Below are 9,701 nucleotides of genomic sequence, written 5' to 3'. Positions count from 1 at the left end.
TTTTATCTCAAGGCCACAGAGTTACAAATAATGTACATATTTACTTCTATTATATGTTGTCCGCTGAATTTACACCTGGTAAGATTTTATTTGTCTTTCTTGATTGTAGGTTGACAAAGCTGTTAACCCATCTTTTTACAGTCATATCACTGTGCTAATTTAAGGCATGTAAGATTGTGGTGTAATAATTGTCAGGGGACTGCCTGGTGGTCCCTGGACCCTATTTTGGGGAACTACTACATTAGCCTAAAAAGAACTTTTACGTGCTGGACTCCTTGTTAATAGACTTCAGCGTGCAACACCACTCACCTTTGATTTTTGGGGATTTTATGTCAAAAGTCACACACATTTGACTATAAATTTACAGGAAATGTTTCCTTTTTGCAGTTGGTGAGATACAAGCAGAGTGAAACAAAACAATTTTTACCTTACCTCAGAATGACTACCTGAGGTCCCCTGGAAGCCCTATGTAAGGTCTTGGTGGTCCTGGGACCTCATTGAGGTCACCCCACATTCAAATGAGACCATTTAGTGTGTTTCTAAACACACAAAACATATTTTAGTCTATATATGAATAATCCTTGGCTGCACATTAAGTGAAGCAGGAAAGGGTGATTCCACTAAGCTGATTAATGGATTCACATTCATTGGTGTATTACATCATTGTGCAAGCCTCTAGCTTGACTAGACCACTGGAACCCACTCAAAGTCCCCTGGAGGTCCATGAACCCTACTTTTATTAGCCGTCTGCTCGCTGCAGGTTACACCCACTACTCCGCCCTGCAGCCTCCTCCGCATCCTCCCCTCATGCTCTCTGGAGACGGCTACTACCAGGGCTCTTGTACTGATAGAGCACAGCTGAGAAGAACTACTTCGGTAAACTTTAAACTTACGGAATTAAAAGAAACGCTTTAAGGAGTGGTTGAATGCTGCGTTCACTGACACTACGCAATTGGAATGAGAAGACGCGCAAAAAAGTTTTTAACAAGACGAAAATTTCAGGTAAAGACAATCTTTTCATTTTTGCTTCTAATGCTTCTGCAGTGTCACAAAACAGTACGAATAAATTGTACTATTCCCATCTAATGAGGATGTTTTTTTCAGGATGCACTGGTTATTGTTCCCCAATTTAGGGCTGCTTGTAAGTACACCATCTTTGTATTTATGTTTTCTCTTCTTTAGGATATTACTGACATGTCACCATGTCGACTTTTAACCAGAAGCTTTTCAGAGTTGTGTACAACGCCTGTATCCAAAGTCTTAATTTGTCTGACTCATTTCTCTGTAAAAACAATTAGGCAGCAAATGCAACGATGCTCACCGTTTTTACACGTGTGGAGTGTTTTTTCTTTAAACTGGCCTTACAGGTTAAGAAAAGACATGATTATCTTAAATATCAAGAATTTATATTGTCCATGGCTTGATGTGTCTTCGTTCGTATTATATTTGTATCTGTTTAAATATACCTCGAGATCAATAATCAATCAGTACACCTGTTGTGTATAATACGTCATCATATCAGTAAAGATGCCTTTGTTCTGTCGCTTTAAGAATGAGCTAAATTTATACATTGTATATGTTATCTCATGTTTCAGGTGTGTTTTCACAGCTGTATATCAGGTGAGTCACTTTCTCATGTCACTTTTAAGTTAAACACAATTTTATTTAACCAAAGGTGGTTAGACCAAGTAGCTAACCTAGCTACCTAGCAAGTATCCCTTACTAGAACTCTTAACTATTGATAAGCTAGAGGTCTCACTAAGGCTAAGGTGCTTTCAAGTGTTGTCATCCACATTAAACATTTGCTCTAGTGGTATCTAGCTAAACTTTGGTTCATATTTCAAAATAGAAAAATTAAACTCAAAGAAAGAAGTCAAGAAAATTTATTTTTAGCTTATTAAGAAATGTGTAAGTATGCAGGCATGCACACATATACTTGTGTGGACCCTCATTGACATGCATCCCCTAGAGCCTAGGTTAGGGTAAAGGTCTAAGGCCTAGACCTTTACCCTAACCTTAAATTTCACAACTAAATCACTTTTACATGCCTACCTCCAACCCTTACCCTAAACTGAATCTAAACCCAGTTCTAACATGAACCTTCAAATCCATAGTGAGGACTACACAGAATGTCCTCGCTTTCCAAAGCTGTTGCACACAGACACATAGAAATATATATATAGAGAAACACCCAGGTAGTCAACAACACAAACAAATGAAATGGTATGTTGGGAAGAAAAACAGTTTCCCAATCCTAGCAACTCTAGTCCAGGGTGCCACTAACCTAACCCTAAAACACTACAAGGAAAAACATATAGGAAATACTGCATGTGTCAGAAATACCTTGGCAAGTCAGAGAGCGATGCCTTAGCAGGATTTCAAATGGTGTGCTAGTGTTCAATAGCATGTTGCTTTGCTGTCATAGGAGAACAGAAAGGATTAGGACATTTACAACAATCCTTTAGTTGGTGGTTAAATGTAAGTTATCAATAACTAAACAGTCCAAATATGGCAAAAAAACAAACAAAAAGTTTCACTCTTTGCTTTGGTGGAAAAGTTGCCACATATAAAAAATGCAAGAGTGCAATGGAAGCAGACTTGGTGATTACATTTTGATGTACATGAAGCATGTGACCTAAATGTCACTCAAGCCTTTGCAACAAAAACATCAGATCTGTATGTAACAGCCTCAATTTATTTCCATCATGTTTTCACATGATTTTCCATAATTTGAAATGTGATGCTATTTTTTAATTATGTCATCTTGTTTCACCATCCTATGCTACAACTGTTAAATGGCACACAACTGTTTATCTTGATGTGCCCAAGTCCTGATATACACAATTCAGTAGTGTAAGGAAATCCTCAGTAATTTGTGTTTTCTTTTGCCGGTGTTTCAAAATTTTAAATGTGCACTGTATTTAGATGTAAACTTGACCTTGAGTGTGTGACAGGTGCCAGTGTTTGATGGCACTGTACTTGCGAGTGATCATCATTTGGCTGGTGGCTGGCTCTAAGTTCTGGTTAGAAACCAGACTTGAGTTTTCTCTCGTTGTCACTAAAATCATTTTCATGGTAAAACATTTTACTTGGGAAGTGTAGCAGTCTGTCTAACCAGCTCTCACAGGTATCCTCAGTGATTTTATTTAAATTTTTCAACAATGGCACTGGTCTAAGACTGGTTTTCATCCAGATGTGAGAGCATTGGTACCATGATGCACCAGATATGATCTGAACAGGATTGAAATGTCTTTGGGATATCAGAATCAAAACAAAACACAGTTGGGCATTTCAGCCTGAATTTTTACCAATGCAGTCTGACAGGGATCTCTCCATTAATTTTTTCTTTTCTCTTTTTTGAACAGCCTTTACAGTGGAAACCAGAACCCTGACATTCGATGACTCCTATTATGAGTATGTGCCTGATCGCCTGCAATGGAGCAGTGCAGGGGAACTATGTAAGCACCGCTCTGGGGCCCTAGCCACAGTCTCCAACCCAGGAGAGAACCAAGACCTAACCAGCTTTTTAAAATCTTTGAACATCTCTCAACCTGTGTGGATTGCCAGGAAAGTCATGACGCATCTGACAAGTAGGTTCAGTGTGCTGTTTGTTTACACTTTTTATTAACATATTAGCACCCTTTCTCTTTGAATAGTAGGCTCATTGTTTTTCTTGTCCAAGACGCTTTTCTGCCTACTCACTAAAAAGGGTAATAGAATGTAAAATGGGACTGACGATGCTGTCATACAAATCTCTTAGCCACAGTGAATAAATGTTTCCCAAGTTTACAGTACGAATAGGACCACAAAGTGGAATTTTATGATTAGGTTCCAACTTTTCCGAGAGATGTGCCAGGATTTTTCCTTTATAGTAATGTGTCTTTCTTCTCTCTGCGTGGGGTGAAACCAAAGGTTCCTCTCAGACCCTGATTCTGGAATTCACCGGGCGCTCAGACAGGAGTCATGCCCGTCTCCTGCACAAGTTCCCCTCCATGGGCTCAGTGACCGTTTGCACCCGTCTCCTCTTCGATCCCAACTGCTTTGGAATTTCCACCATTTTCTCTTATTCCATCCAGTCATATATTAATGAGTTCCAGCTCCGCGCAAACCTGATCCAGGGCAAGCCTGTGCAGCTGGCTCTTATGGTGCATGGCATTCATGGGCTTTACCAAGAAGCATTTGACCATGACGACTTCTGGCACTCTGTGTGCGTTACTTGGAGCCAGAATGGTGGACGCTGGGCACTATATACTGATGGCCTTGGGTTATCTAGGGGTGATGGCCTTAACAGTACTGACAGCATCGGTCCTGATGGTATTTTCATTATCGGGCAGGAGCAGGACACTTTTGGGGGCTCATTTAAGAAGGACGAGTCATTCTCAGGGAGCATCACGGAGCTGCACATTTGGGATCGGGTACTGAATGGCAGTGAAATCCTCACCATGGAAAAAGAGTGCTCGCCCATTTCCTCTGGGCTGGTGTTCAAGTGGAGTGGACCAGACATGGAAATAGAGTCCTCACTTACGAAGCTGAGGGGAGACAACCCGTGTCAAGGTATATTAGTCAGGATTCTGCATGGGGACGGGAGGAAACTGAGGGGGTACCAGAATCTGAATCAAAGCAAATCACCAATTCTAAACAAAGTACAGGAATACTTAACACTGTAAAAAAAAAACATAATAGAAGAGACTCTAATCTATCCTGAAGGTACACTGTTATAGTTAAGCATTATTTTCACATGCTATTTACAGTTGAACTAGTTTGGCACAAGGGCTGGGTGGGGTTGCTATGCAGAAAAACAATCACATAAGAGACCATTTGAAAGTCATTTTGGACTGTACACGTTTCAGTAACATGCCAAGATCTGGGCTGGCCTGATGTGGTGAAACTCCACCCATCTGGCATCCCCAAGCAGGGTAAAATAAATGCTACACATAAATCACAGACACAAGTAGACCCAAAATCTGCTTTGTTTGTGTCTCATTTTCTTATCCAACACTCCTCTTATCATGCCCATGATGATCATTATGTAATTTACATAGATGCTGACTGTAGCTGAAAGTTTGTCTTAAATACATAGAATAACACTCTTTAACTGCTAGACTTAAACAATGGGAAAGCATCACTGAAGCTGTTGTCAGTAAAATTTACTTAAAGAAGTAAATGGAAATTGTTATATGAAAATACATGTATTATAAGACATGAGACACACAGCGTGTAAACATATGACTCCCAGAACATTTTATTGCAAATGACAAGATATGAAGTTTGGCCAAGTGAGATTTTGTCTTTTTGTGATTGATTCCAGATTTTCTTTTCGTCATCTGCTTCAGATTAACGTAAGAAAATGCTCAGATGTATAGCTACAATGTGCCAGTGTTTGAAAAGACGTGCAAACTGCCAGGTTCACTAATTTTATTATATAATGTCATAAATTTGCCGACCCTACCCCCAAATTTATGTTGAACATTCGCTCCAGCATATTAATTCATGTGGCAATGCAAAACTGGCAGCCTTTCAGGTTATTCTGCATTTTCAACTGTATTACCTGCACTGAATAAAAAAGAACACACTGTGGTGAATTACCTATATTACATAAGTTTATTGTATATGCATGTTTTTACACATTGCTGGAATTAATCAAAAACAGCAGCTGCTACACTAATTACAGTGATAGTGTCAATCTGCGCTACCAAAGTTATTATTATTGGCAGATAATCAGTATTAAATTGAGATCAGAAAAAAACAGCTTCATTAGGATATCCCTAATCCTTTCATAGTTTGTGACATGCCTGGCAAACTTACATACACATAGGAAACAGACACACACACTTTTTTTCTTTCCAGCATGAGAAGTTTAATGAAACTGAAGAAAAGAGGAAATCTGTCTCTCTTGCTCTCCCTTACTTACCCTTCAGTGAATAGGGGAGATGGTGACCATGTAACTGGCAAATGGTAGGGCTCCTAATGGTTCTTGTAAATGTTTTGTAACACACGTCACTCTGAATCCCTCCCTTCAAAACAAACTACTCCCGTTCTGACATCATGCTCCCCAGTGAGCAATGAAGCTCCAAAACCCTCACTGCCCCACCTGGAACAGAGTGTAGAGAGAAAATATAGTGTATTTGTACTCCTCCAGTGATCATCAGTCATAGTGTAGGAATATATTTGCCGGTCTTTTAAAGATTAACTTACTAACAGAGCCAGTGCAGTAGTTGATGAAGCCCTTGAACCTGATGATCTATTTTAGGACTTCAGCCAACATGGCGGTACCTGCTACCCTGTCAAACTCCTTAAGTTTTCCCTTCCTCTTCCTCATCAGAACCTTTCAGATATACACTACATATGACACACTACTCATGCAACTGAACTTTCGTAGTTTCAGTCCTTGTAACGGCTACACGTCTTGTAATCAGCAGTCATTTCTACCAAAGTATTTCTGTTTTATGAACAGATATCAGCCTTATGCTTAAATCTACACTGATGTTTTAAACTAAAAATTAAAAGAATTTAAGAAAACAAGAATTTATTAAATAACATGAAGTTTATTAAATATAAACATTTTCTAAGTGGTGCTGTGTAGTTTTAGTTTTATGTTGATGTGACAGCGAATCCTCAGCATGTTTTGTGACTAAAACTGGATTCTTCTGCCTTGAAGTACATCTTGGTAAACTGAATTATTTTGACTTTATCCACACAACTGTGACCGGACATGTATTCAGTCCCTTTTTGATGTTCAAGAATTTAACATTAAGAATAACCTTGACCATTTTCTTCACCAGGTAACTTCACTGTGTTGGCAAATGTGCTCTTGGATTCCGTTCGGGATGGAAATTCTTTGCAGAATCAAACATTCTCCCTTGAGTTCTTCCACAGCCCTCAGTCTGATGAGGATTGTGACATCTTTGACCCTGTTACTGGGGGCTGGAGCCTAGTCAAGTGTGACTCATTCAGAGGGGCTGTCTGCCAGTTTAAGAAAGGTGATAATAATAGAAAATGTCAGTTAATTTTTAAGCATTTTATTCATGATGTAATGTGATGATTTGGTCTTGCAATCCCTTATCCCTTTTTTAATTGTTGTCAAAACTGAAAAGAATCTTTGGCAAAGCTGTTGTGAGTTTCCTCGCTGTAATAGATTTCATTATGTTGTGTTATATTTGTCTCTGTCGCTGCAGAGGTGCTGGATGTTTTCAGTTTACCGAAGACACCATTCTTCAGTAGTCTGAGCAAGGACCCTCTGACTAAACGTGTGAGTTGGACAGTCTGGCCGTCTGTAGCACATCATCACTTTAGTGGTACAGTATGATAAAGTAACAAGAATCTTTGTGATATTGCTGCAGAAGCATCTCAAGAACTGAGAGTAACACAGTGCATGCTGATATGGTAAAAATATAAAAGGATTTCGCAGCTTTGCAGCAACACAGAATAATTTTGTCATTATGAATTGTAATAGAAGAAATGTTGGCTATGGTTAAGGTAGAGTTGAATCCTTCCGTTGTCCCATGTAAATGAAGTTCATAACCTCATCTTTCATTCTTTTCCTCAGGTGATGGAGGAGCTGAGCATCAACAGTTCCTGGAACAGAGATCTGACCTCACTGCAGCAGCTGTCCCAGGCTGTCCTGCATACTTTGGAGGCTGGTGGCCCAAATGTTCTCACCTCCAGTGATGTCCTCTACCTCTCCCAGATGGTTGAGATGGACCTAACTGCACTGGCTAGTTCTCACTCTGCCAGACACGATGCAGCAGAGGTCATGGTCTCCATTGCGACTAACTATGTGAAGGCTGCAAGTTTGATGCTGGAGCCTCACATGGCTACACAGTGGATGGGCCTGACAGAGGATGGGGTGAGGGGCCGACCTGTGTTTATTTGTCTTTGTCCAAAACATTTCTCTGAGGTTGATAATTGATTTGCAGCATATGTTTAGACAGTTTGACTTTTAATTTATGATGAAGACTTAAGTGTAGTCTGGGAAGTAGTAGGCATTAAATCCCTGTTTAATTACTTAGAAAAATAAACCAATAGTGTTTCTGGGTTGCATGAAAGAGCCCTATTTGTAACGTGGGTTTAACCAAACACTGGCTTTTAAATTAGCAAGATCTCCCCACATATTTATATTGCATTTTTGGTCCTAGTTTAAGGGCTGAGGTATCATCTTTTAATCAGTGTTCTTAGCCCTGGAAGGTCATCCTTTCTCCTCCATGAATCCAGTTCTGACTTTTTGTTGTTGGGTCTGTATTTCTCTTACAGGTCAGCGTGGGACCATTTACCATTGTCAAGAGCATTGACAATCTCACTGAAGCTCTTTCAGACATGCTATCTGCTGAGAGAAGAGGCTTCACTCTTTCTACAAAGAACATAGGTAAACGAAAACATCTCAAACACATTAAAGAAAATATCTCAAGAGGCACAATATCAGTGGAGATCAAAGTTGATCATGAAATTGGAAAAAAGGTGAAAAATAGGATTTCACAGCAGAACATTTTATTCATGAAACTGTCTGACACATTTCACTTAAAGAAAAGACCAGCATTCCTCTGATGTTGAAATTGCATCAGTGTATTTTCCCGTATGCCTGTATGTAGGCTGTTAAATTACAGTATATTGACCTGCTTCATCCTTTTGTTTTTGATGGTAGCATTTGCCTGTGTAATGTAGATGAATAATAATAATAAAAAAAACCTCCTCTTGCATTTCTACTGTTATTGTTGATGTATCTTTATTGTTGGGGTCTGTTTTCTTTGCTGCCAGATGTGTACATGAAATGGCAGAGGCTGTCTGAAGATCTCTGTAGTCAAGTCTTCAAGCCATCTGTGGTCGGCTCTCCCGCCACTGGCAGCAGCGGTCGGGATGAGTTGATAATACCTGACACTGAACTCCAGAGGATACACAGGCTGGGTAGGAAAAAAACACACGGAAATGCACTTGTCATAGAGGTTAACCTAAATGAGAGGGAAAAACAGAACACACATTACATGTGTGTTACATGACTTGGTCCATAGATGACATGCACATGTGCTTACAAAGCTAGTGGTTATTCTTGGTGTGAATCTGTGTCTGACACTGAAGTGATGCTAAACAAAATATTTTGTATCACTAAAGGATGTTCTCCATCTCTTTGTCTAATCAGGATATGAGGAAGTGATGTTTATTCATACCCACTTTAGCCATCTGAGTGAGATTGTGGCTGGAGCGCAGGAACCTCCAGTGAGTCACCAAGAGAAAGCTAAAAGGTTGGTTGTAGTTTTTTTGCTGTCTTATCTTGTGTTGTACTTTAAATATTCCTGTCTATTCTGAAAAAGAGTCAACTCATAGAAACTCACAGAACTAACAAATATCATTAGCATATTTATTCACACCTCAACCTTTCTTGATTTCACTTGATTTTTACTTAAATTAGATTTTTTTAAATATATTTTATAATAGCTCAGTAGTTCAGGGAATCAGTTTTTGCAAACATCTGATCAGCAGAAATACCACAGTGTTTGATTTGAGGTACAGTTAAAATAACATCTTCCATAAAAATGGCCCACAAATGTTCAAATCAAAGTGAAAAAGTGTAAAACTATACTTGCATACTCCTCTCCTGTTTCATTTGTTGTATCCAGCAATAATTTTAGACTCGATTTTAGGGTTTCTCACCAAATTGAGCACAGCCACCACAGAACATGGAAGCATTTTGTCGAATGTCACATTACTTT

General features: G+C 39.3%; 1 protein-coding gene across 2 annotated transcripts in view; it reads left to right on the top strand.

Annotated features, from left to right (window-relative positions):
• The first annotated feature begins 152 nt into the window (after positions 1-152).
• LOC111669994 (adhesion G protein-coupled receptor D2) overlaps positions 153-9,701 on the top strand; it is an 86,733-nt gene continuing 77,184 nt past the window's right edge. The window contains exons 1-11 of one of the 2 annotated variants that reach the window (XM_023426521.2): positions 153-1,002; positions 1,105-1,141; positions 1,596-1,620; positions 3,366-3,590; positions 3,913-4,554; positions 6,783-6,980; positions 7,176-7,249; positions 7,547-7,846; positions 8,251-8,362; positions 8,752-8,898; positions 9,131-9,233. In XM_023426521.2, coding sequence (XP_023282289.1) covers positions 1,106-1,141; positions 1,596-1,620; positions 3,366-3,590; positions 3,913-4,554; positions 6,783-6,980; positions 7,176-7,249; positions 7,547-7,846; positions 8,251-8,362; positions 8,752-8,898; positions 9,131-9,233 — 1,862 coding nt within the window. In that variant the 5' untranslated portion in view covers positions 153-1,002; position 1,105. The remainder of the gene's footprint in view (positions 1,003-1,104; positions 1,142-1,595; positions 1,621-3,365; positions 3,591-3,912; positions 4,555-6,782; positions 6,981-7,175; positions 7,250-7,546; positions 7,847-8,250; positions 8,363-8,751; positions 8,899-9,130; positions 9,234-9,701) is intronic. The other variant, XM_023426520.2, reaches the window with a different exon arrangement.

Source organism: Seriola lalandi, unplaced genomic scaffold, assembly GCF_002814215.2.
Source record: "Seriola lalandi dorsalis isolate HSWRI2012SDOR001 ecotype SW California unplaced genomic scaffold, Sedor1 jcf7180002054829, whole genome shotgun sequence".
NCBI lineage: Eukaryota > Metazoa > Chordata > Actinopteri > Carangiformes > Carangidae > Seriola > Seriola lalandi.
The sequence above is the reverse complement of the archived record's forward strand: the minus strand, read 5'-3'. Positions and strand labels throughout refer to the sequence as shown.